The following is a 27,891-nucleotide window of genomic DNA, read 5'->3' on the forward strand; positions in this document are numbered from 1 at the left end:
GTTCACCTTTTGAAGTTGCCTTAGGATATCAACCTCCACTCCTACCCACAGACGAACTCAGGATTCCCTTCACCTCCGTCAACGACTATATTGCTCGCTGCCAGAATATATGGAAAGAGACGGTTACAGCACTCACTCGCACCGCAGAGCGGAGTAAGAGGTTTGCTGACCAGCACCGCAGACGAGCTCCCCATTATCGCCCCGGTCAGAGGGTTTGGTTATCATCCAGAGATGTATTGACTAACCCATCCGCCAAGAAGCTTGCTCCCCGGTTTACTGGTCCCTATGAAATAGAGACAGTTATCAACCCGACCACCGTCCGCTTACGTCTTCTCCCTCACTCTCGTGTTCATCCCACTTTTCATGTATCCCAGATTAAGCCCGTTTTGGACAATGATTCATACCCTCCTTCCGGACCCCCTCCACCCTCCCAGGACAGTCAGAATCCGCGCGTCATCAGGGTTGTGGATGCCCGTCGACGAGGTAGGGGTCACCAATACCTCGTCGATTGGGAGGGTCGCAGCTCTGGGGATCGCTCATGGGTGTCTGCAGCTACCATCGCCAATCAGGATTTGATTCGGGATTTCTGGTCTACTCAGCCCAGTACTTCTTCGTCTGGGCCGCCAGGAGGCGGCCGTTGAGGGGGGGGGGGGGTAGTGTCAGGGTTCTCTGTGTTGGCTGCTCTAATTCTACTCCTCAGGTGTGTCTAGTTGGCTGAGGAGGCGTGGTCCACACCTGCAGCTCGTTGCAGGCGGCTTCCTCTGGCTTCTTAAGCAGAGCACTGGCAGATGGAAGACGCCGGAGCCTTAACCAGTCGTGATTTTGGTGCTTGGATGCACTCACCTGTCTTGACGTCCCGTCCGAAGAAACAGACCAGCAGACCTGTCTGCTCAGATTTTGCTCTGGCGCTCCCCTCATACTTCCTGGAAGTTACCCAGCGAGGCCTGAGATCCCCTTTCCCGGGTTCTGTTGGTTCTGTGCTCACTCTGGTCAATCCATCTGTCAACCGCTGCCGATGAGGTCGCCTCGGATTCCTCGCCAGCTACATCTGCCGCCCTCAGCCACTAGCCACCTATCTCCATCTGAGTAGTCACATAGAGTTCTCATGACGCTACTTCTTCCCGGTTAGGTCCGCCCAGCCTAATGGTAAGCAGCGCAACTCCTAGCAAGTTTCTTGGCTCTTATTTCAGAAGAACTCACTTGCCCTTTCTTACAGACTCTCCAGCCGTGACGTTCTGACCCAGCCGAGTCACCTGTAGTTCCGTCCATATACCTGCCTGTTTTCCTTTAATAAAAATCTTAAAACTGTGCATTGCCTCCCGTTCGTATCTGCATGTGGGCTCGTCATCTGAAAACCATGACAATAGGTGTCCTCACTTATTTCAAACTTTTTCAAAACAGCACATTTCACTTTTGCATAGTCCATAGTGTCATCAATATAGTGATGACACTAGTGTCACACACACAAATCTGTGTGTGTGACACCAAAAGGTGTCACACACACACATACATATACATATATACATATATGACCCGTGCAAGGTCTCCCACACGTGATAATTCTAAACAGTAAAATACTGTGTTGCAGTTCAGAGTTTAACACTTTATTCACTATTTTAATTTAACTCTCTTCGATTGTTTAGCTAAATAAAAGGTTGTTCCTGAACTTCCAAATTATTTTAATGAATTATTCATATAAAAGATACTTTGTTCATGTTCTCAGAAGAGACTTTTCTTGAGAATAATACTTCAGGCTCATGATAACATTACTGCATTTTAAAGAATTAGGAAGCCTTTCCGCCTGGGACAAGAGGTTGTCTGGCTTATAAAAAGGTTTGGTTAAGGGTATTTTTAAGGAAACTGAAAAATCAGTAAATGTAAAAGCTCAGATTTTGAGGTGTTTGCTGTCACCTTCACCTAATAAGCCTTTGCAGATTGATGGACAGCAACGGTGGCTTCTCTAAAGTCACAGATAATGACTCTTGTACTGTTTTAGTGCAGACCAGTATGCTCCAACGCAGCGAACTAAATTGTTGTGCCAGAAGCTTATTGAATATGATCATTATTATTAATTATAATTTGGTATTATAATTTTAATAATAAGTCATTCAAACTCAAATAGTAGCTATAAGAAAATATGATTCAAATGGTAGTGATGCTAGACCTATAAGCTTGTAATGATTTATACTACTAACACATTTATTAATTAGCTGTTATGAACTCAGTTGTGCTGGAACAAAATGGTCTGATCGGGTTCTGACCGATCAGATTTATCCAGCAACGGTGATAACTCAAATTATAACTGCAATTAGAGTTTAAAACATTACCCTTTTTATCACCAATCCAATGAAAATGTCTCTATGTTAATATTGGATGTTAACTCAAAAAGGAGGTAATTGTGAATTCTAAATAACCATGCAACTGTGAATTGGAATGAACACAAACAATTACTATTCCACAGTTGTTTTTATTGAACCAAAGGCAATTCCCTGTTACAGTAATTCTCTGATTCAACAACCTTGGAACTCTACTTGCTACTAAACTAAACATGCAAAATATATGTGGAAATAAAAGTCAAAATGGATTAAAATTGAGAGGTAGCAAATCTTAGTTCAACTCACAGTTGTTTAACCGTCACATTCAAGATGTCGGCATTTGACGTCGCAGCATTAAAAGGCAGAAAACCACTTTGAGATGTTTTCACAACGGCTAGCTATAGTTTAGCTACGCAACACCCTCCCAAGATGGCGACTATGATGACGTATGACCTACAACCTTGCGTGATGCGTGAGGGGAGGTCCTAATGATGCAGTCAGCGCTTACACTAAAGTGGGGCCGTGCCTTGGCCAGAGAGGGAGCAGCTTGACTGAGGAGTTTAAACAAACCGCAAAGAGGAGGAGGGGGGGGGGGGATGGGAAAGAGTTGAAGAAGCGAGTCACTTATGAACCACAAATTCAGCACAGCCAAAATCACTTTCAAAATGCATGCACATACAAGAGAAAATATTCAGCAAATAAAAACAGGCACTAAAAGAATACCACCTTATAGGTGAAAAGAGAAATAAAAGAGGAAATTCCTGTTTACTTGTGTTGTCTCTGGGGAAAATTCCAGAGTGCTCCCAATCCGCGGCATTCTGGATGCGCTTCGGCGTACGCAGGTGTCCGATAGCGGGGAAACGGGAGGGGAAGTCCCTTCGCCTTTCTCGTTCTCTGGGCGTTCAGACGCTTTGTTCGGCCAAAACAAAACCGTGGTCCTCTTTCGATCACCGGGGGATCAAACGGCTCTCAGTCTTTGATCAGAAGGAATTCAAAAGTACTTTTTAGTCGACCTGCATCGGCAAAGCAGGGAATGGAGGTTGCTTCGACAAATATCAGTCCAGCGAGAAACTCGAGCATTTGGCGTGTGGGGGTTGAAAATCCATGGAGTGTAACAGCTGTGGTGTCTTCCCAAGATGGCGGCGTGCCAAAAGAAGAAAGAACGCTTGTGCGGCTGGGTTTTATACTTATCACCATAGCAACCTTATCTCGGTCGGCGGCCATTTTGGGCCGTGTTGCATGATGGGAGTTGGTGGCCATTTTGACCACATTACATCATGGGAAATGCAATCTGTCACGTCCCGAACTAATGCAGGCTGTCACGTCTGAACTTGCGTAACAAAATGATACTCCTCGGGTTTCATGGCAGCAGTTCCACTCATTGAAATAAGTGTAGCACATAGTTGCACCTTAAGCTCTTTTAAGAGCCTCTGCCTCTTGGCTCATTTTTTCTTGCATAAATAATGTCACGGTACATTATATCGTATGTTGTTTTTCTGAGGTAATTTTGAGATCATTATGTTCTCCCCAGGGCAACCAGTCACTGTAGGAGTTTTATGGCTTTCGGGTTTTTTGTGTTAAAAGACGAACACAGGTCTAGGGGTTTTTGTGAAACCCTTTTGGCAGAAACAGATGTTCTTATTCATTATGAGAGGCAAAAACAGTAATTCCTTGCATCACGAGTGCTCTGCTCATGACTGTTGTGGGGATGTGGTCCCGCTCCATCACATGAGCCACATCCAGGAGTCGGATCCACATTAGCCACATGGCTCCCTCTGACTTTTTTGATGTATAACATACTTCATGTTCAGTGGTTCCTTATCTGTTAAATGCACATTGTATCCTCAGGCCTGGGTGTAGCAAAAGCAGCTCTGGTCCAGCTCAGGTCCAATTAAGCCTGCTCGGTTTAATTTATGACATCCACTTTGAGCATTTGTGTGCCTCTGTTTGCTTGAAATATAAGACCACAGTGGATTCTGTTTTTTTCTTAGTGGCTTAAGGAATGCTAGAACAACTCTTGAGTGAAAGCTCTTGCATTTTCCTGTGGTTTATTTGGTTTATGCATTTTATTGTTCCATCAGGAGAGCATTATTAATCGTCTAACTAGAAAAGGTCATAAAGGCCTCTTACCAACTGAGCCTAAATCAGAGAAAAATTATATAATTGTTGAAGTTGTAGGTGACTGGTGGTGTTTTGATACCAGCTGCTGCTGTTTTTCTCTTTGTGAGGTCACTCTGAGGCTGCTCTTGTGACTGATCACACATACATTTAACCCTGCCCCAGAGGTCAAAGGTTAAACACATGGGAGGAAGAGGTTAGATCCCATATGAGCTGCATCCAGATCCACCTCTGACCTTTAGCTGCTGCTGCTAAAACTCTGTGCTTGACTCCATCTTAAACTCATCAGGCTGTTACCACAGGAGCTCCATTCATGTGAAAAGACCAATCGTCTTTGCTAAACTTCACAGTAAAAAGGGTAAACATTTTGGAGGGTTTTTTGTCATCTTCGTGGTGGCTAAAATCTTATTGGCTTCAAGAGGTCTTTCTGTACGATTATGTTCCATACATAAATCTAAAATCAAGAGGGGTTATAAATATATCCGTCTTTTTATGTACTTATTAAACTGCCAGGCATATTTATGAATCACTAATTAAAAACAATAAAGTTGCCACGTTAAGTTTGCATTACTTAAATTAATTCATGGATTTTAGTAATTTATTACATTTTACAGAGTAGAATTATTATACAATATAGATTTGGATGCACAAGTTAGAAGGATGTTGGATGTTTTTAGGATTTGTTCCCACACAGGCTAGAAAATGATGCATTAGCTATGTTTGCATACACAAAATTTCACAATCGGATTGAAATGTATTTGAATTAAAAAGCAAAAAATAATGAGATTGTACCATTTATTTGGGCACACAATCAATCCGATCATAAGATGAGTGTATATGCACCTGGCTTTATTCAGAATAGAACCACTCTGACATGCACATATTCTGTGGTTTATATATTTGAGCTCTTTTAATGTATGGATTTCGTGTTCCCTCGCCCGGACGCGGGTCACCGGGGCCCCACTCTGGAGCCAGGCCCGGAGGTGGGGCACGTTGGCGAGCGTCTGGTGGCCGGGCTTTTACAAATGGAGCCCGGCCGGGCTCAGCCCGAAGAGGCGACATGGGTCCCCTTTCCGACGGGCTCACCACCTATGGTAGGGGCCAAAGGGGTCGGGTGCATTGTGCAATGGGTGGCAGTAGAGGGCGGGGACCTTGGTGTTCTGTTCCTCCGCTGCAGAAGCTGGCTCTTGGGACGTGTAATGTCACCTCTCTGGTGGGGAAGGAGCCTGAGCTAGTGTGCGAGGTTGAGAGGTTCTGACTAGAGACAGTCGGACTCACCTCGACGCATGGCTCTGGCTCTGGAACCAGTCTCCTCGAGAGGGGCTGGACATTCTTCCATTCTGGTGTTGTCCCTGGTGAGAGGCGCCGAGCTGGGGTGGGCATACTTGTTGACCCTCATCTCGGTGCCTGCACGTTGGGGTTCTCCCCGGTGAACAAGAGGGTGGCCTCCCTCCGCATTCGTGTGGGAGGACGGGTTCTGACTGTTGTTTGTGCTTATGCACCAAACAGCAGTTCAGATTACCCACCCTTATTGGAGTCCTTGGAAGGGGTACTGGAGAGTGCCCCTCCTGGGCACTCCCTCGTTTTGCTGGGGGACTTCAACGCTCACGTGGGCAATGACAGTGGGACCTAGAGGGGCGTGGTTGGGAGGAATGGCCCACCTGATCTGAACTCGACTGGTGTTCTGTTGTTGGACTTCTATGCTCGTCATGGATTGTCCATCACGAACACCATGTTCAGATTTAAGGGTGTCCACATGTGCTCTTGGCACCAGGACACCCAAGGCCGCAGTTCAATGATCAACTTTGTTGTTGTTTCATCTGATATGCGGCCGCATGTCCTGGACACTCGGGTGAAGAGAGGGGCGGAGCTCTCCACCGACCACTACCTGGTGGTGAGTTGGCTCCGATGGTGGGGGAGGAAGCCGGTCAGACCTGGCAGGCCCAAACATATTGTGAGGGTGTGCTGGGAACGTCTGGCAGAGTCCCCTGTGAGACGGAGCTTTAACTCCCATCTCCAGAAGAGCTTTGAACACGTCCCGGGGGACATTGAGTCTGAATGGACCATGTTCTGCACCTCTATTGTTGAGGTGGCTAGTCGGAGCTGTGGCCGCAACGTTGTCGGTGCATGTCGCGGTGGCAAGCCTCGAACACGCTGGTGGACACCAGCGGTGAGAGAAGCCGTCAAGCTGAAGAAGGAGTCCTACCAAGCTTTATTGGCCTGTGGGACTCCAGAAGCAGCTGATGTGTACCGTCAGTCGAAGCGGCAGGCAGCACGGCTGGTCACCGAGACAAAAACTCAGGCGTGGGAAGAGTTCGGAGAGGCCATGGAGAAAGACTTCGAAGCCATTCTGGTCCATTATCCGGCGCCTCAGGAGGGGGAAGCAGTGTGGTACCAACACTGTTTACAGTGGGGGTGGTGTGCTGCTGACCCCGACTCGGGAAGCCGTGCGTCAGTGGGTGGACTACTTCGAAGACCTCCTTAATCCCACCAACATGTCTCCCACTGCGGAAGCAGAGGACTCTGGGTCGTGTTCTCCCATCTCTGGTGCTGAGGTTGACGAGGTTGTTAAAAAGCTACTCGGTGGCAAGGCCCCGGGGGTGGATGAGATTCGCCCTGTGTACCTTAAGGCTCTGGATGTTGTGGGGCTGTGTTGGTTAACACGGCTCTGCAGCATTGCGTAGACATCGGGGGCAGTTCCCCTGGATTGGCAGACTGGGGTGGTTGTCCCCCTATTTAAAAAGGGGGACCGGAGGGTGTGTTCCAATTACAGAGGAATCACACTCTTAAGCCTCCCTGGTAAGGTCTATTCAGGGGGTCTGGAAAGGCGGGTCCGTCAAATAGTCGAATCTCGGATTCAGGAAGAGCAGTGTGGTTTTCGTCCTGGCTGTGGAACACTGGATCAGCTCTACACCCTCAGCAGTATCCTGGAGGGGGCATGGGAGTTTGCCCAACCAGTCTACATGTGCTTTGTGGATCTGGAGAAGGCATTCGACCATATCCCCCGAGGGATCCTGTGGGGGGTACACCGTAGCCCTTTAATAAGGGCTGTCAGGTCTCAATATGACCAGTATCAGAGTCTGGTCCGCATTGCCGGCAGTAAGTTGGACTGGTTTCCGGTGAGAGTTGGACTCCGTCAAGGTTGCCCCTTGTCACCGATTCTGTTCATAACTTTTATGGATAGAATTTCTAGGCGCAACCTAGAAATCAGGTTGCGCCTGATTGGCTTTATCAGGGCGTGATCTACAGCTCTCATTAGAGCGGTTCGCAGCCAAGTGCGAAGCGGCCGGGATGAAAATCAGTGCCTCCAAATCCGAGACCATGGTCTCAAACCGGAAAAGGGTAGACCTCCGGGTTGGGCAGGATGTGCTGCCCCTAGTGGAGGAGTTCAAGTATCTTGGGGTCTTGTTCACAAATGAGGGGAAGATGGAGCGGGAGATCGACAGGCGGATTGGTGCGGCGTCTGCTGTGAAGCAGGCGCTGATCCGTTGTGGTGAAGAGAGAGCTGAGCCAAACGCTGAAGCTCTTGATTTACCGGTCGATCTATGTTCCTACTGTTGAGGAAAATATCTTTGTTGTTATAATAATCAGGCAGTTGCATGGGAGAACAACAAAACAAACCTCCCAGGCTTAAGGTATGTCTCTCCTCTGTTGCTGGGTAGAAAACACATGAGTTTTATGACAGGGGGGTAGGTCAGGGAAGAAGAGTTCCTTTGTTCGAATAGATCACTGCTCCCCCTGAAGAGATGGGAGGGGAGACAATCTTTTAAAGATGTGTTAAAATTTGTGAAAATTCAGACAGAATCTTTGCATCGCCATAATACAGGATGTCAGCTTGTACTGAATACAACAAATGGTAATGTAAAACTCTGTCTCCATTCGGAATTCCTAATAAATTAAATATGCATATTACAATCTTTACCTCTGATCAAATGCTTTTCTCATTTATTGTCATATCTTAAACCGGGGTGAAAATGGGCCTTCAGAGCTAAGTAGGATTAGGCCAGTAAGACTAAATCAATACTACCCTCATCTATGGTCACGAGCTTTGGGTCGTGACCAAAAGAAAGAGATCCCGGAGACAAGTGGCCAAAATGAGTTTTCTCCGTAGTGTGTCTGGGCTCTCCCTTAGAGATAGGGTGAGGAGCTCAGTCATCCGGGGAGAACTCAGAGTAGAGCCGCTGCTCCTCCACGTCGAGAGGAGCCAGTTGAGGTGGCTCGGGCATCTGGTTAGGATGCCTCCTGGACGCCTCCCTGGTGAGGTGTTCCGGGCACGTCCCACCGGGAGGAGGCCCAGGAGAAGACCCAGGACACGCTGGAGGGACTATGTCTCTCGGCTGGCCTGAAAACGCCTTGGGATTCCCTACTGAAGCTGCTAGCCCCATGACCCGACCCCGGATAAGCGGAAGAAAACAGACGGACGGACGGACGGACAGAGCTCTTTTAATGTTTCAAATAGAAAAGTTGTATCGGGAGCACAGACAATTTTGCTTCCCGATGTATTTCCGATGTAAAGTGAAAATACATCACGTTTACATCAACGGCACATGCGCACTCAGGTCAGTTTTCCACATTCAGAATAACTTGTTCCTGGCAAGTGTTTATATGCATGTCGATTAGATTATCAATCATCATAAACCAGCGCTCTCATTGAGATTACAATTTTATTCCGTTTGAGCCTGATCCGATCACAATATTCCAATTGGCTTGTTTACATGAAGTATTTTTATCCCGATTGCCCATTTATTTCGATTACTTTTTTCCATGTAAACGTAGCTACTGTTCATGATAAGCATGGAGGGTTTCAGAAGCAATTTCAGCCTGAAAATACACAACGGAAATAAATCAACAATAGCTCCAGAATGATCAGGTATAAATGCAACCTTGTGCAAGAACATGTGTCCTGAAGTATTTCTCCAGAAGAGTCCGCCATATTTGATAGACCTTTAAATGGCATCTTCAACAAAAGTGCTGTAAAACCAATCGTATTTGTGGAAACTATGTCAGTGACTTGTTTTAGAAACATTAAAGCCTCCTTCTTCAAGAGAGTTAGGAAAAAAATATATGACTATGTTTGACATACTTTTAGAGAAGGCGAAAAATGGGTGTCGCCTCGGCCCTGTACCAGGACTTTAACGGTTTTGTCAACTATAGTATTACCTACTTACATACTGTTTATCTAAATAGCAAGAGCTATTTAGATGATTAAAGTTATGAATAACTGACCCTAGTGACATCATTATCAGCTACTTGAATGCCTTTGTCCCGTTTCTCATGTCATACAGGTCATGTTGTCACTTCTCTTTTTTCATACAGGATGCTTCCATTGCCCACCGCTTTCATCTGATGAGGGAAAAACACCCAGAGAAGTTCAACAGCAGGTTAGTGAATGAGATATCCAACTACTGTATGACACGAGAACAATTTTGGACAACTGTGGAATGGCGAGTGGTCTGTCACTTTAAAAAATGTTGTCACCAGCAAGTTGCTGGTGTTTCCCCCGCCGGCTACCACTTTTACTCGACACTGTTTGCAACAAAACTTTGTTTGGTCCATATCAGACTTTTTAAACCGAAAAACTTACAAACCACAGATGTGGCTCCTCTTTTTGGAATTAGTTCCTCTGGGTCAACAACGTTGGCTTCACTCTGAAAAATTTCGCCTGCTGCGATCCTTTTTCAAAACTTTCTTCAGCATGAGCTGTGACGTTTGTGTGCAGCAGAGAAATCTGTATCCGGAGCACAATTTCCCACCGCGCATGCCCCAGGAGTTGTTTAGGCTATTCACCAGTATGGCGGAAAAATTCCTATCATAAAGAAAATAAAGACCAGTTTTCAGTATGAATCGGTATACCGCACAGGTATTTTTCTTTTTCTTTTTTTCTTTCTTTTTTTTTCGAGTGTCCTGTCTAGCAATGTGGCAATAAGAATTGTTGTCTTAATGCCAAATAGAGCTCGACAGATTTTACTTTCACAAGTGGAGCAGTTAGCTTTCGCTATAGTGCTCCGCTTGATTCATGCATGTAAATAGTTTTATTATGATTTATGCGGGGGGTATTTCAAATTATGTGGAAACTACAATGGGAAAGTAGGAGAGTAAAGGAAGAACAAGATGAGAAAAAAAGAAAGAAGAGGTGAAATAAAGAGAAGATAAAAGGGAGAGAATGATAAGAGGTCTTCAGTCTGCTTCATCACCTGCAAAGAGAGATGTAAAAGAACAGCACAACCAACAGATGTAGTATAACAGATACAATAAAGTAACACCTTGATACCATTGCTGAATTATTTAATCTGACATGTATAATGTGATAGCTGAGAGAAAAATAAATAAATAAATAAATTATGGGCTTTCTGTATAGAAGTCAAAACTGGGTACCTGAAACCCAGCACCTGTAGGTGTTTTTGAGAGTGCAGTTGTGTAATTTTTTATCCAAAAGAAAAATGCTCAATAGTGGTTGTGAAGAACCAAAGATCCACCTACCCCGAGCACCGAGGCATCCGTCGGGGGACCCATAACCCCATACCCCTAAAGGGGCCCCCAAAGCAGGGTGCCCAAAAGGGGCCAGTACAGGAAATCTGCCCCCCCACCAAGGGAAGAGGAGAGACGACCCCGAGGAAATACCCCAGCCACCGCAATGCCGAAGCCCCCAGGAGCCGCGGGGGTGAGCCCGTGGGCTCTGCCAGCAGCCAGCTACGCTGAAGTGGAACCGGCCATGGGCCCCCAAGCCCCAGGGGCCCCAGGGGGCTCCCGACCGAGCTTCCTGGCGGGAAGCAGCCGCCAGGAATGAGCCGGCACCCACCCGGGAATCCACCCCGAACCCAAGGGCCGCCTATGCACCATCGGGCCAAGGCGCCAGCCAGCGGAGGGGGGCAGGATGGGGGGGATTGGCTCCGCACCTAGCGGAGACTTGCGATGTACTTGGGAGAGGGAGCGGTTCGAACCCAAACCTGCCGAATGAAATAAATAAATAAATAAAAACACAATCTCATTCACACCTTCCCACCCTAGTGCCCCACTCACAACGCAAATACTATATATATATAAAAAAGACGATGTCGTACACACATGTGCACATAACACTGACATCCAATAATCCTAAGTGTGGGGGGGGGGTGCACCACAATTCACTTTACCTGTTCTGTCCCGACCCCCCATTTCGTCCCTGGATAAGATGCCCCCCAGCCCAGGCCCCTCGGGGAGGGGGCCAACATGACCCGTACGGGCCAGCCAACCAGAACCCCCCTCCCCCCCTAAATACATATGCCCACTCCCTCACCCTTCTACCCTAGCCACCCCTCCCCCACCCCTTTTTGGGGAGAGCAGAGGCGCCAGCCCCAGTCCTGGCAAGCCCCCTGGGCCCCACAACAACCCCCCGCCAAGTCCCCGGACCTGGTGGCACACTCATCCTCCAGGCCCCAGTATCTGTGCAGCAATCAGAGAGCGGGGTGTGGGAAAGACCCCAATCCATCAGAAACATCAGATGTTGTGTTGTTGCGTGTTGTTCTTAAGTGTCTTTAAAACTGGGAGTACCGAAGCGGGTGCCCAACACAGCCCAACCCCCCCACCCCCCACCCCCCCCACCAGCCCCCGGAAGGTAGCTAATGCCAGCGCACCCCCTCCAAGCAACTGCCCAGAACCCTCTAAATGTCGAAATGCGAGAGGGGGTGGAGAAAGCCATTCGAGGCGAGGCTCACACAACATTAATACTGCAACGTGATTGGCCCAAACCGTTTTTGGTTTTGAGATGGGAGTGGGACAAGATGGATTCTTGTGTGTTTTTGAACGCATAAATACCACGAGAATTCGGCTTACAGCAGTGGCCTGAAGACACAACCTTGAGGGTTGTGCCCGGCATGATGGAGTTGGAAGCGTTCTTTCCAAGACAAGTAGTATTCAGGCCAAGCATGTCTCTGGGGAATTATGGTAATTAATGCCAAGCTAAAATAATAAAAAAAACACGTTACTTTCATGGGTATCTTTGTTGTGCAGATAATTTAGTAGTTTGTGCAGGATGATAGATATAGCATTCTCAGAGGAGCAGAGCGGGAAAAAATGTTAAGTACAAGAAAGTAGCCTCAAACCAAAGCCTGTTCTGGGTAGGAAACACTATCTCTTCTGCTAATTGGGCTATTGTTCTATCATACATACAAATAATGTTCATCATCAAAGGTTTGACTATTTTCTAAACAAATTTTTGCTTTATTATGAAGTACCTAAAAAGCTCCAAATTCCTGGACTCCTAAAATTACGCCTTGAATTCTAGATGGGAATCTTCTTCGAATCCTCATGGTCAAGACTTTTGTCTGACAAACTGATGCTTTGACCGACTGGGATCACGAAGTGTTGTCGCCTTTTAACTGCACAGTGAAATATCAGATCTTGTTTTGAATGCCAGTCACACGGGAGCAAGTGGTGTTCCATTCCATTTGCGTGATGAGAACAACATGCATGTCACAGTTTCCCTCACCAGTTAATTAGTCTACCCATTATGGAAATTAAAAGAGGGAAGTAAGATAAGATATAGAAGAGGGAAATGAAATATCAGTTTTTATTGTTAAAATTGCAATATTTAAAACTAAGGTTTTGGTCCCTAAACTGTTTCCAGTCTCCCAGACTGCAGCTCAATCGAGGAATAAAACAAGGATCCATCTGTTCTCCAAGGGCTTTGATTTGATGCATTAGAGAGGGGCACGTGTTTCAAGATGTTACAAAGACAACCTGGCTTAATTAACACATGTAAGCCAAAAGATGGTAACCTGCAGAGCTCTTTCACTAATGAAATTTCAGCTTATGTTTATTAAAAACACAATATTGACAGCATGCTTCGGAAAATAGCACTAACTGCCTTCTGTACAGTGTTTACAGTAAGCCAATACTGGGGCCTGTTGTTTTGTGAACAGAAGCGACAGCTGATGGACAACTGTGACTGTCTTATTTGGATGTGACTGATGTTTTGGCAGGGAACATTTCCCTCCATTTTCACAGCAGTGTGAACTGAGAGGAGTCAGTGTTCAGCAGGAGCAGTTTGTCCACTGCGAGTGCACATGACAAGTCACCTTTGACCCCTGAGAGAGGCCCACAGCTTCATGTAGCACTTAGCTTTATTGTCCTCCCCATCACTCACAACTCCACAGTGTCAGCATGTGGGCTTCTCTCATAGTCAGTAGCACTCCTTCTCACCCCCCCGGTGTCACCCCTTTCTCACCGTGAGCATGTTGGGACAGAAGGAGTGTGATTCCTCACACCCAACTTGTGGAGCTCTGATGGCCACAGATAGCAAAACCTAATGACACATCACAGTAGAGTTTAAGCTCTATTATGTACTCCTCTTCATGCAAGTAAATGAGTGAATGCCTCAGTATCACCGAGGACAACGTATACTAATGATTGTTTTCACACTACAAATATTATAGGAGTTTAGCTGTCAATCAATTTCTTTGTGTGTGTTTGGATATTTAGAGGCAAGGATTATAAACAGCCTTTTTTAAAGCATTTTTCCATAAAAAGGGGCTTCTAATACATCACACTATGGAATTTTGGCCTTTGTGTTGTAGTGGTGCAGAAAAAACACGCTACGTTAGGTTAATAACGCTCCAGCATTACCTTCCTACACATCTGACACTGATCATCCAGTCATTGTGTCCATTGTGTGTTAATGATAAAGAATAATGTACATTTCTCTGTCCAATTCCAGTGTAATGTTTTGGTCCTGGTGTGTTTGCAGCTTTAAGCTACCAGCCAGTTAGTCAGTCAAACATCAATGTATTACACCCACAACTCACAAAGATGGTAAAGCCAAACATAGGTTGGTTGTTACAAGGCTTTCTCTACCCTGCTTGGTGGTTCAGGGGCATAGCAGCTGCATTGTGTTTTCAAAAACACCCACACCAAAGAACACACAAAGATGTGGCCTAAAGCTATCTAAGGCAACACTTAAAATGAGCAACATTTTATGATGTAGGCCAGCATGGCCTGATAATATTTTTTAATTATGCAACAGGGTGTGTCCGAATGCAACCGGGTTACCAAGCACTTAAGTTGTTATCAATAAGCACAGAGAACAGAGATTTTATTAGAGATGCATGGCATTACCAGTGGAGGTTAAAGGCAGATACCATATTTTTCGGATTACAAGTCGCTCCGGAATATAAATCGCATCAGTCAAAAAATGCTTCACAAAGAGAAAAAAACATATATAAGTAGCATTTATCTTAAATTTCTTTCACAAAACCCAAGACTAAAAACTGACTTTAATCTGGTAAGGCGACTTATTTAAATACGCAATTGCATCCACAACAGGCTGAAAAACATGGAACATACATGGGAGGTTAACGGGTTGTCAAAATTTCGCTGAGATAAGACCGTGAGCGTATCAGTACTAAGTGCTAAATTAATAGTACGATACGGATGTTTGACAGCAACATAGAAAGGCCAGTAAACCTCTTGAACATGCATAAGGGAAGTTGTAAACCGCCCGGACAACAGACCTGTAAGCTAACACTAGTTGTTATTAGCTTCACAGACAGCCCAATAACAGGGTTGTGATCTAATCTGGGCTCCCCTTCCGAGCTGCATCACACAATGTGCCACCGCTTAAATGCATAGTGAAACAGCAAAACAACTCACAAATGTGCTCAGACTTTGTTGTCTATAAGCTAATGTTTCAATTATTTAAGTTTAAGTGGTACAGGAACAGCATATGGTTTGCATATAGCCCTCTTGCGGCTGTAGACGGTAAGATTTACTCCTTGGTTCCTGTTGGTCAGAATAATTTACCATTTGAAAACATATATTTTATATATGTCACACCTGACTATAAGTTACAGGATCAGTCAAACTATAAAAAAGTGGGACTTATAGTCTGAAAAATACGGTAGTTGAGGGCCATTTTGAAAAAGTCAGTTTGCCACTTGTGTTTCAAAGAAGATGGGTTTTCATCCATTCAGTGTGACTTTATTAATGAGGCAGAGCCCTTGCACTGGATTATTACACTGATTTTGTCCTTCTTGGTCGGATCTACAGAAATACAGTTTTAATAGATTTTAGTTTTTAACATTCATTAATTTTACTATACCATATTGAATTATTATTCCTAATGTATGATTACAAACTGTAAGTTTGCCTGTAAATCAGTACATAATTGGACTTTCTGGTGAATCTGATATGAAATCAGTTTGATATCTAATCTTATTTTTGAGTACTCAAAATATTAAAAATTAAGTCCGTGATGAAATGAAACAATAAGTGCATGGAGTCTTCCTCCCTCTCTGTACATGTTTAACCTTGTGCTGATGTACCGCTTGACACAGAGTCCTGCTGACGTTGAACATGAGGCTGAAATGTTAGCAGGCCTGACCCGGCAGAACAGATGAAGTGACTCAGGCACTTCATCAGATTCAATGAAAAATAAAGCCATGTGGAGATAGAGTCTGGGCAGGAGTGTAGACGTAATGTGGCTTTCTTTGTTGGATCAGACTCTGCCAATGTGCATGAACAGCAATTGCCATTGATTCAGTCTGTGGAACATCACCTACCTGCAGAGAAACTTGCCTCTTGTCAGGATCACATGGGCTGGATAACTGGCGAAATTTCTGAGGAAAACCTGGTCTGATCCGGAGAGACAGCACCCATCTCACTTTGGATGGTGCAGCTGTTCTTTCTAGGAATCTTTCAGATTTATTAGTTTTTCAAAATGCTGACAACCCAGTGTCCAGACCAGGAAGCGGAGCCGTAGTTTAACACACCTCTCTGCAGCTTCGGTACTGTTACCCACCCATTACCCCATGGAGACTGTGTCTTTCCCACAGCCAATGGTAAACAGATTAAAAACTGATCTAAAAGGAGCAAGTCATAAAAATCTCATAAAAGTCAATACGACTCAAGTTGAACCAAAAAAATAAAACAACTAAATGTGGTTTATTAAATATAAGGTCTCTCCTGCCAAAGACTTTCTTAGTTAATTAATTGATTTCTGATCATTCTGATCATCAGATTAATATATTTCATCTGACAGAAATGAGTCAACTCCCTGTAATTACTTAAATTTACACATTCCCAGAACAACAGAGTGAGGAGGAGGAGTAGCAACCATCTTTCAGTCCAAATTATTAATTAGTCCCAGGCCAATTAATAACCACAGTTTCTTCGAACATTTAACCATTAGTTTCTCTCATCCAAACTACAAAGCAATAAAACCTCTTCTGTTTGTTGTTTTGTCCGGCTAAATCGTCCACCAGGCCCTTACTCTCAGTTTTTAGATTAGTTCTCAGATCTTATCTGATTTAGTGTTAAACACTGACAAGGTTATTATAGTTGGGGATTTTAACATTCATGTAGATACTGAATGTGATAACCTGAACGTAGCCTTTAAAACTATCCTAGATTCAATTGGTTTTGCTTAAAATGTGCATAAACCGACGCACTCTTGCCTTCATACTTTGGACCTTGTGCTGTCATATGGCATTGATTGTGAAGAATTAACAGTACTTCCTCACAACCCTGACCATTTTTTATAACCTTTGAGTTCAATTTAACTGAGTTCCCCACCCCCAAAAGAAGGTTTCATTATAGTTGATCTTTATCAGATAATGCTGTATCAAACTTTAAAGGAGAAGTCCAGTCAAAATCAGAATTCAAACTGCTGAAAGTACTTTAAATATAAAATTATCACACACTGTTCAATAAATGATAAGCTTTTTTAATTAAGAGTAATTTTCATTTCAAGGTCCTTTAATGGGGGCAGCCATCTTGGTGAAGAACAGTACTGCCACCTCTCAGTTTGTGACGTCAGGTCGCGGTTTTGGCTGTCGAGCAAGTCCCAATGCCCTATCTGTCCCCTTGTAAATAAATATCCGTTTTCATGCCAAAATATTTTTGTAACCCCTTAAACAAAGATAGGCATGGTATTAAGCATTTAAATTTAAAGTAATACTAATATTACATTTAGAGACATAAAAAGACAACAAATAAGCATTAAAGTGCGGTTTATGGGTTGGGTTCTGCAATGTGATAAGATGAGTATAAAACTCGTCTTTAGAACCAATCTCTGCTCAAAATGTTGATCTGCACCGCCTAATGTACTTTCAGCAGTTATCATCAGTTATTGCAACCGTAAACTGCAGAAAATGCGGGCAGAGTAAACGGCTTCTGAGTTAACTCTGTCCTGTCAGGATGAGCTCCAGTGCGTTATGAGGCAGAGGGATATTTTGGCATCACTTAGTTTAGAGCCAAACCAAGCCACTTCACTTTCAGAAACAAGCCCCAAAAAACCTGTAACCCGCAACTCGTGAAATTTACAAGCGACTTTAGAAAAAATAAGACCAAAGTCGCATAAAATAAGTGAGCTTCGCAACAGTGAGCATTGTGTTGTATCACTCCGCCGCTCTGGTCGGTAAACAAATGTCCCGGCAAATTCTACATTATAAAAAAGAAAAACCTACCGAAAAGTCTCGCTCTCATGTCATCTTGAAGACATTCTTCTTCGAAATGTTGGCTACAGTTTTCTCTCTGGCCAGAAATTGGATGGCAAATCCTCCCTTTTCAAGTAGGCAATCCAACAAAACACCCCGTGGTGTATCATGAATTGGAAAGGTGAAAAAAACTAATGTTTTTTTTACCCGAGGTATTGGAACATCTAACTCCCATGCACGTGAGCATTGTTGCTTCAACAATAGCTCTCGCGAATTTCAATGGTGAAGTCCTCTGGAAATCCGAAATAATTTTTGCTGATCGCAGGTGTGTACAACAGCTCCTATTGAGTTTGCTTGTAAAGCGCGGAGAACTGCCCTTGGCTCACCGCGATGTTACATGACAGGATGTGATGTCAGGCGACCATTGGCCATTGGCCATGGCCGCCCCCATACACTGTGATCCAGACAACAATTTATGCTTTTATTTTCTTATTGATTAATGCTAACTTCATTAAATCACCACAAACGTATTAGTTTTAGTTATAGCTAATGATCCCCTGATTTTTCCTTGTTGACCGGACTTCCCCTTTAAAGAGTCTGTCCCCCTTTTAATTTCCTCAGTATCACAGAAATGCCCAGCAGATGGCAGCAATGTTGTTTCTTCCTATTCACAAATTTATGTTTTTGTTGATGGTGTCACTTACTCGTTTTGTTTCGCATAAGACAGTGTGTCCCGCTTGAAAAAGAAGGTGATTATTCACAGGAAGCTGGCTTCCTGGTTTAATTTAGAGCTGCGTTCTTTGAAGCACAACATTAGGAAATTGGAGAGACAATGGCGCTCTACACATCAAGAGGAATCCTACCCAATCTGGAAAAACAGTCTACTGTTGTATAAAAAGACCCTCTTTTTGGAGGAGTCAATGCAGCTTGTCAAGACTCTATGCAGTTTACTTTTGACCAATCTGTCTGGATAATATGATGGCTGTTATACTTCTGTACTGTATATCTTAGAGAAAAGGAAAATTACAATCTACTAAAAAGTATATTTTCATGTAAACTTAACACTGACAGTATGGATTATTTAAAAATAATTGGTTAGTCTTTATCTTGTTTTCTCCAAACTTAAGATAGAAGAAGAAAAGAAACCCCATATGTAACGTTCCTGGCACTGGAGCTGATCTGATTATTACTCCACACACCTGGTCACTCTCCACACTGCATGCAATTAGCCTCTACTCCTTCCACCTGTCGTCATCTCCATATAAACCCCCGCTTGGATCAGCCTCCAGTGCCAGAACGCCTCTACTCTAGCCTTAGGTAAGAGCTAGTGATGGCGAGATGAAGCCTCATGAGGCATTGAACCACTTGAGCCAACTGGTTCGAGAAAGGGTTCATTTCTTGGAGCTTCATGTGCACACGTAACCACCTACTGGCCAGGTGTATAATCACAGCCAGCTGTATCTTAACACGAGTGATGCATTGATTTTTTGTCTATTATGACTCTAGGGAATGACTTCACAAAAGGTGTAGGACGAAATAATTTGTCTACATAAATTATGAATACACATATGTGCATAATAAAATATTGTTTGAATGTATTCTCTGTGTGTAATTATTCCCAAAATAGTAGTGTCATGTGATATGGCATGGTGTGTAATAATCAGACCTCTCAACTTTGATCAAAAGTTAAGAGTGAGATTATGCTCATTTTGGGGGGGGGGGGGGGGGGGGGATTATGGTAAAAATTTCCCCTCAGCAGCAACACTGAAGCACACAGAGGTTCACACTGCGTCTTTACGCACAATCCTGCTGCTGATGTCTCCCTCTTTTCAGCTCAATGCACTTCTAGACTGTTACAGTTTATAACATTCTCATCACCTTTCACAGCGACAGGTTTCTCAGTCAGTCGCCGCGCTGACCAGAGAAATTTAATTTGCTCTCGTCAGTGCGGCGGGCGGATTTTACCCCCGTTGGTGCGCTGCGTGCGACGGATTAACAGTGGGGAAAATTTACAACTAAATACTGTAAAGGGCTCCTATAAAGGGAACAGGGGTACTGGCAGGTCTGAGATGCAGCCCCTAATGTTACAAGTTCTTTAAAATGACCCTTAAAAGTGCGCACCTGAATTAAAGCGCGAGGCAGCAGCCCACTGAAGCGCCACTGATTCTATGTTGTTAACAAAAGAGCATGAAACATAGCTAGTAACTCTCCTATTGACTTTAACTGGCACATGTTGCTACCGATGTGAGGACATTAAACGCAGTGATTCACGTTTTGAATGGTGAACGGTGATAAAAGCACCTGCTCCGAGGGAAAGGAGGGGGTAGAGGAGCAAGCGCTGAGGCACAGAAATACGGTGCATGTAGTTAAAAAATGCAGAATTAATAAAAACTAAACCTATAAACAGACCAAGTGGCGTTTTAAACTGCATCTGGTTAGCAGAACTGTTTTATGATCCAGCGTTCAGGATCCAGAAACCTGCCTACTGGGGCTCTGGATCCTGAATCTGCTGGTTGGTTTATTTCTAAACCTGAGGAACTCCTGGATGTTTTTGGGGTCCAGCCAGTGACCCGGACCCGGACCCGGACAGTCTAGCGGCTGATTCCATTTTTTCAGTATTGCTGCTGGAGCTCTACCTGTCCCCCTCAGTCTCTTCATCTGCCACCTCATCTCTACTCGTCCTGCCTGGCTAACCTATGGATTCAGTTTTTGTCATGAACCTCAGAGACAGGAGGACCCAGTATTCAGGCCAGACAAGCGGATGAGCTTTAGAGAAGTTTATTAAAGGCAGTCTGGTAAGACAGGGACAGGCAGGATCAGTGGTCAGAGTACAATGCAAGGTCGGTACATGAATGGAGCAGAATAAACAAGCATGTGATGATTTGCTGAGGTTGAATCCAATGTAAGCCAGACATGGAGCTGATGCTTGATGGATTTATTAAAGAGATGATGGGTTATCTGGGCAGGCAAAAAACGATCCACAGAGGTACAGGACAGACATCCAGGGAAAAACTAAAAGCTGGGGCAGACTCAAAAAACAGGACAGATCAGGTCGGGCAACAGACAGGTAAAGTAACAGAATTACTGAGGTCGGGTGATCTTGCCATGAACATACGGGCAGAGATCAGAGGTGACGTTCTGGCACTGGAGACTGATCAGAACGGAGTTTAAATGGAGGTGAGAACAGGTGAAAACACTGGAAGTTAATTGCAGGCAGGGTGGAAACTGAACAGGTGTGCTGAGTGGTAATTAGATCAGCTCCAGTGCCAGAAACGTTACAAAGCAGGGATCAGGCAGACTCAGAAAGTCCAACAAAAAAAAAAAAAAACTGGTCAGGTGATACAAGCAGGCAGTCAGAACAGGGCAGGAAAAAACAGGTACAGGGTTCAGGCTGGCTCAGAAATCCAGTGGCTAATTGGGTCAGGTCAACAGGCAAACAAACAGAACAGGGAATGCTGGACTAGACTCACCAAAAGGCTCAAAAGACAATGATCTGGCAGAGTGCAGGAGACAGAGGCAGGTATAAATAGGAGAGTGAGCAGGTGAATTGAGTAGAAACTAATTACAGGAAAACAGATGAAACTAATCAGAGGCAGGGAAGTGACTGACAGAGAACCGAACTGATAGGTTGGTGATTGCTGACAAGGGAGTGACAAACTGATTGGGTGAAAACAGGGCGGTAAGCTGGCAGATGAACAGAACTGAACTAAAAGCTTGCAGAACCCTGATAATATAAAATGAGAACAAAAGCAAACCACAACAAAACCCTGACTATTCCATAAACTAAAACTAAGACAGAACCTAAACCTAAGACAGAATCGGTAAAATAGAAAGAAGTACAAAATAAACCAATCATCACAGTTTTGCCTGTTGCTCGATTACCCCTCTGTGAATAAACCCTGTTAACATTGGTTCCATGTCTGGTTGAATACCGGGTTCTATCTAAGCAATCATCACACCATAATGGCATGTTTAAAACTCAGATTTGGGTATGTTGAGTTACAACAGATGTTCATGCCTGCTGAATAAATCAACAAAAGAAACAGATCTGGTCATTACATTTATTGAACTAATTTTAGCAGAATTTCAAGGCACAGTAAAAATTCACCAATTTGGTTCTTCCCGGGTCTTAAAACTAAATAGTTATAAGCAAAGTTAGTGAGATACTCCAAGAAATATGATAGTGAGCAGAATCAGATGAGTGTAGGTTTAATAAACCCTGACCACTGACTGGACTGTTGCAAATTCCAAATTGATCCCAGTCTAACCTGACTCTGGCCAGATGGATGTAGGTCCACCGAGCTCCTCACGGCTCAACATCTCTGTGGAACGAAGTCCATCTGCCGAGAGTCAAGTTAGTCTAAACTAGACACCATTCTAAATGCTGCCAGGTTTCACAGACGACCACACTGTTGTTACCGTCATTGTGAGCTATTTTTTCAACTGATGCAAGACAGCCTCGGTCTGTCAAACAAACAATTGTTAATATTGAAAATATTGGAATCCTTTAAAAAAATCTGACTCAAGCTAAGGGTCAGCATTCTTTTAGGACTATACGCAGACACGGCTGATTTGACAAGCCCTCTTTTAATGTAGAAGATGGCACAACGTCTGCCCCTTCAAGAAATATTGACTGGAAACAGCAGAAAGGCCATTCCTTTTTCCTCTCATATCATCTTTTGAATGAGAAATTAGAAACACTTTCTAATACAATTTCTGCTGGGCTCAAAATGAGCAGGTCAAAGATTTACAGAGATTCTGAGCATTGTATCGTTAATAATGAATATATGAAATTCCGTTTTTGTTTTTAAGAAAGAGCAAAGTATTCTCTTTCACAGCATTATTTTTCCATCACATTCTGTTGGTGCACTCTCGATTTCACTGAGATTTGTAGATATTTGTTTGTGCATGGCTCTGTGGTGTTCATATTTTAGCATTTTATTCAGTTCTGTTTCTGAACAGAACCCTCTAACTCATTACTCAGTTGAGATCTGGACTGAGACTGGGCCATTGTTGAAACTTGAGTATTTTCTTTTTCGGCCATTGTTTTGTAGATTTGCTTCTGTCTTTAGAATCACTGAGAGAGGAACTCATGGTCAACTCACTGACTGCAGGTTCTGAGCCAGCAAATCAATCCCAAATCATCACACCTTCACTGCTGTTCCTCATAGCTGATATGAGACATAGTATATGCAGTGATGGTTTTTGGTAAATGTTCAGTGCATGGTAGCATGACTTTACTTGTCATACTGACTTCTCACACATCAATTGAATTTTACTTATATTTATTTATATAGCGCCAATTCACAACACATTTCATCTCAAGGCACTTTACAAATTCAAATTAAATCATATCATCTAGACAGATTGGTCAAAAATGTCCTATACTCCTATCTCAAATGTTTTCTATTGCTACTTCTTACCAGAAACAATTTCTTGACAAATATCTTTGTTGGGAAGTTCTGGTAAATGTGTTATAGATCCTCAATCTCTGTGTCTTTTTCTCATCAAAAAAAAACCTTATGACAACATTAGACAAGGCCAGTAACTCATATTTCAGTTAAAAGCTTTCAGCACTGAATGCAGTTTGTTGGATGTGGTGTTTCTGGAGGTATATTCACAGTAATTGCGACTGATGAGTTACATATTTTATGACCTGAGCACAGTTAATTGTGTGGACACGCCGATACTAAAAACACAACTGTTGACACAACAAATATGTATACTGTGGGCATAGCTGTACAAGCCAAAGGGCCACCACCTTGGAAAAGGAGAAAACACAATCATCAGAACCTTCAAACACATTTTACCTTTTAAGTGTTACAGCAAAACAGCTAACATTTAAAGATTAAAATTGAAATGCTTGTTTTGTCTAATGTGTAACTGAAATATCTTCAGCCAACACAACTGTTCGCATTTTCTTTCTGCCTCTAATTGTCCTTCACCTTAATGCCTCCCCTGAAAGCTGTGCTGCTGTCAAATCAGAGGATTAGAAGCATGCTTGAGATCACAATTAGGAACAGTTGTGATTCTCAGCGAGGCAAACTGCCTAACCTCATTAAGCCGCTTCCACTTGAGACCGTCTGTAAAAAATGCAATTAACTCATGTTTTTCCCCATCTCCTTTGCACAGTGAATGCAACAGGGAGGTTTAGTTAAGCCATTCTGTCACTACTCCCATGTTTCAAGCCAAAACTAATGCAAACCTGGGACAGTAAGGATCTTCAATAATCTTTAAAAAAAAAAAAATCCAGTGAGAGGAATGATGCTTTAATCTCTCATTATGACCTTCCAGTTCGGAGCCCCTGGACTGACCAACTGTGTCCCAGAACACATTTGGTTGGTTAGCTTTTTCAGATACTGAACTGCACTACATTATTGCTGAAGGAGGAACCTTGTTGTGAAAACACTGTTGAGATGCCTCAGCACAGCTTGGGGCTTGTTTCAAAACTTCAATCGTCACCCTTACAGAAAAAGCACAGTTCTTAATCCCTAATAAGAGCACTGACCTGATGACCCCACCACCTTTTGTGAGCCCTACCACCTCCCCTCTCATAGTTGTTGTGAAATCAGGAAGAGACGAGTCAGTGATTACCATTAATTTATATAGCCATCAGGTTTTCGCTTAACAAAGGAAGGTTCTGTCTCAGCTTGGAAACCAACCAATGCTTATTAAATATCCTAGATATATTAAAGAGAAGCCCAGTTTCTTTCCTAATGACAGAGAAGTCATTTCATGATCATCTTCATATCCAAAAATACCTGTCCATCATTGTAAAGTGGAAGGAAAACTATACATGTTTTCAAAATTTTTACAATTTATGATCTAAGTCCTCTTCACTCTGATCTACCAAAGGGTTGAGCAAAACAAAAGCAGCCTCATTACAAGAAAAACAGAAAAAAACAGAAAAACTTTGTGTAAATTAAATCAAAGGACAGGTAAACATTAAATGAAGGACAGACGTACTGCCTATTGGTTAGGATTAGATGAGACAGATTAAACATCCATTCAATTTCTATACCGACTTAGCACTGCAGGGCCTGCAATAACAAACTAGTCATACAAAGGACAAAACCAAAACAAGCGAAATGACAATGTACACATATGCCACAGGGCATGTACACAAACGGACTGTGGAAGGATGCCAGAGGACCAGAACAGAGACCAGGGGCCTGTTTCAGAAAGGAGGTTAAGTGAAAACTCTGAGTATGTTAACCCTGAAATGAGGGAAACTCTGGGTTTTCTGTTTCAGAAAGGGAGGTAAGTTAAACCTGAGAAAGCAGAGTAAGTCAAGCCCGTTTCTGAAAGAGAGGTAACTTATACTCAGAATCAGTTATCATGGCAATTTACTCTGTGAACCTAACCTGGTCGGGAGCAGGTTTTCTTCAGAAAACCCAGAGTTTATTTTGGTCTTCTCCCCCTTTTTAAAGAGGAAGTGGTGTTTAAACACCTCATTGATTCTTTGGGGACATATTCATTGCGCACATTTCAGTCACGCAGAGCGCATCAAAGGGAATGAAATGGCATGTCCTTTTATGGATGATCCTGTTGACGAAAAGGCTGTATTACTTCGTAGGGAGTTACATTTACATCGGGAAAGGATTTTGAGGCCCAGAGTGGATTTTTTGTCATGTCCCTATCCTATCACAGCAATTTATATGGTGTTCTTCATTTGCTAAAAAAAATAAATAAAAAAAAAAAAAAAGATTTTAAAATAGTTTCAATACTTCCTAGAATTCACCTGTGACCATACACTCACCTCTAGCTTTAGTTTCAGAATGTCGATTTCCAGATCTGCCTTTTGGATCTGGCGGTCCAAGTATACAAGTTCTTTGCTGTTTTTTTCTATCTTTTTAATAAGAAGAAGTCTATATAACTCCTGAACTGGCAACTGAAAATACATTAGATTAGAGTTACATCATGAATGTAGTCTAAAATTCAGAATGAAACTGTGGCATTTACTTTAAATCACTGAACTGTGTCCTTCTGTGCACCAGAAGTTGATGGACCTTCCTCCTGCTGTTCTTCCACACTCTGGGGGGTAGAGATAAGAATGACCATTTATAGATATAAACTTGGATTCTATAGGCTACTCCACATATAAATGTGAATGTGTAGATTGTTTGATGTGTAGACATATAATATTAAATTTACCTCTGTAGGCCTGTCTGTGGCAGCAGAAACGGTTTCTTCATCCTGTTGAGAATTAAAAAATATATATATCTTAGTAGGGGTGTCTCCCCTCTCTGTGGCCGGGTAAAATAACATGCAACTTTAGTTTTATGGCTGTTAGGTCATCGCGGCCTGACCCCGTACTGGGAAGAGCAGGCCCTTTGTTTGAGACACAGATAGCTTACAGATTACCCCTCCCTCACTTATAGGAGGAGGGCAGACACTGTATTAAAGGATGTCTTGGCAAAACTTAATTCAGACTAACTTCTTGACCGCGCGGGGAATACATCTTGATTGGTAATGTAATACTCTGTCCCTATATTTAATTTCTATGAATTAAATATGCATTTAAACTGTTCTACCTCTCGATTAATGTCTTCTCACTTGCGGCCAAACCCGGAACTGGGAAAGATGGGTTTTCAATAGACATGTAACAGCAGCCCGGTAAACCCGATCTTCATCAATCCCTATCATCCTGTGAAGATGAGCATTTCATAGAGTACACTTTATAATACTATTTGTCATAATTGATGGTGTATGGAGTAGGCTACTGACAACTGTATGGGGTACTGTTGGGACAGGAGGCTCCAAGAGGCAGATATTACCATCCAAATCTGTTGGGACCAACAAAAAACCCAACCCAAAGTAATATAAATGGAAATATCATATTTAGTCTATATAAAAAAAATAACACTGTACATAGACCTCTTACATTTTATGAAGGCACTTAAATCTTCTGGAGTGACTGGCTCTGATAAAGTCCCTCCAGGAATTCCCTCAGCCATTGGCCTTCCAGCATTTAGGCTCAGGGCCATCTCTTCTGCATTTGTCAGGGGTGGTGGTGCAGGTCCTCCCCCTGTTTTACGAGCCTCTGCCTTCTTTCTGTTGGCTGAGTAGAAGTCAAATAAGAATGAACATTTAGACCTATGTCAAAAATGCTGCTGCACTGCTAGACACTGAATGCAATTTAGTCATTTAATATGTCAAATGTTTGTAAAGCCAGGTAGTTACTCTACTCCTATGATGTGCTCAAGGCTTACCTGCTTGAAGTATGTTTTTATATTTCATTTTCAGCTGCTGCCATGTTCTTTTGATGCCTGCAGGATTGCACCTATCCATGAAAATTAAATTAGGTTTAATAAAATACTGTTTTTCCAGTTTCACCTCTGATATTATAATAGTTGGGTAAGTTACTCTAAAATAGTTCTTAATTACTAACTACAAATTTTATCTTCAACAAGTCTAATTAGATTAATGTAATAATTACTGTCTCCAGAAAGTATTGGTCTACTTACTAATTTGTTTTACTTACTTATTAATTACTTTCTAAATCCCAAATCAACCTCAACCATTTGAACAATACAAGGAGAGACAAGAAACTGCACTTCTAATGCTTTCAAATAAACAATATTCAATTGCATGAATTAATCTTAAATTGACCAAAGTGTGTAACTAGAGGGAGAAAGTTAAATTAAAAATATACCTTTTAAAATTTGATATTAAATCCACTATTGTTTTATAGTCTTTAATTTAATTAGATGACTTAGTAACCTAATTCATTACACCCAACACTGTATAAAATTAAAATGTAAACTTACGCATTGACTCGAGCAGCTATTTTCACCCAAGCTAACTCTCTCTCCTTCGCCGCTGCAGCCATGTTGCTTTTTTTTTTTAAATACATGTTCAAATTCTGCATATGCTTGTATAAGCACATCCAGTTCTGCTGGTGAGAAATATGCGTACCTTTTTTTGTCTGACGCTGTTGCCATGGTAACTCGTAATATCTGCGCTCCATTGATAATGGCTTTTTAGAGTTGTGGTGCACGCGCTTAACTCAGAGTCAGTCAACTCAGAGTTGATTGAACTAACTCATT

At 43.0% G+C, this 27,891-nt stretch overlaps 1 protein-coding gene across 5 annotated transcripts in view; it reads left to right on the forward strand.

Annotated features, from left to right (window-relative positions):
* Positions 1-27,891, forward strand: part of LOC105921041 (diacylglycerol kinase beta) — a 309,320-nt gene that overhangs the window by 206,902 nt on the left and 74,527 nt on the right. For all 5 annotated transcript variants that reach the window (XM_036138804.1, XM_036138806.1, XM_036138803.1 and 2 more), the window contains one exon: positions 9,750-9,814. In XM_036138804.1, coding sequence (XP_035994697.1) covers positions 9,750-9,814 — 65 coding nt within the window. The remainder of the gene's footprint in view (positions 1-9,749; positions 9,815-27,891) is intronic.

The sequence above is a fragment of the Fundulus heteroclitus genome, chromosome 7 (genome assembly GCF_011125445.2).
Source record: "Fundulus heteroclitus isolate FHET01 chromosome 7, MU-UCD_Fhet_4.1, whole genome shotgun sequence".
In the NCBI taxonomy this organism is placed as follows: Eukaryota; Metazoa; Chordata; class Actinopteri; order Cyprinodontiformes; family Fundulidae; genus Fundulus; species Fundulus heteroclitus.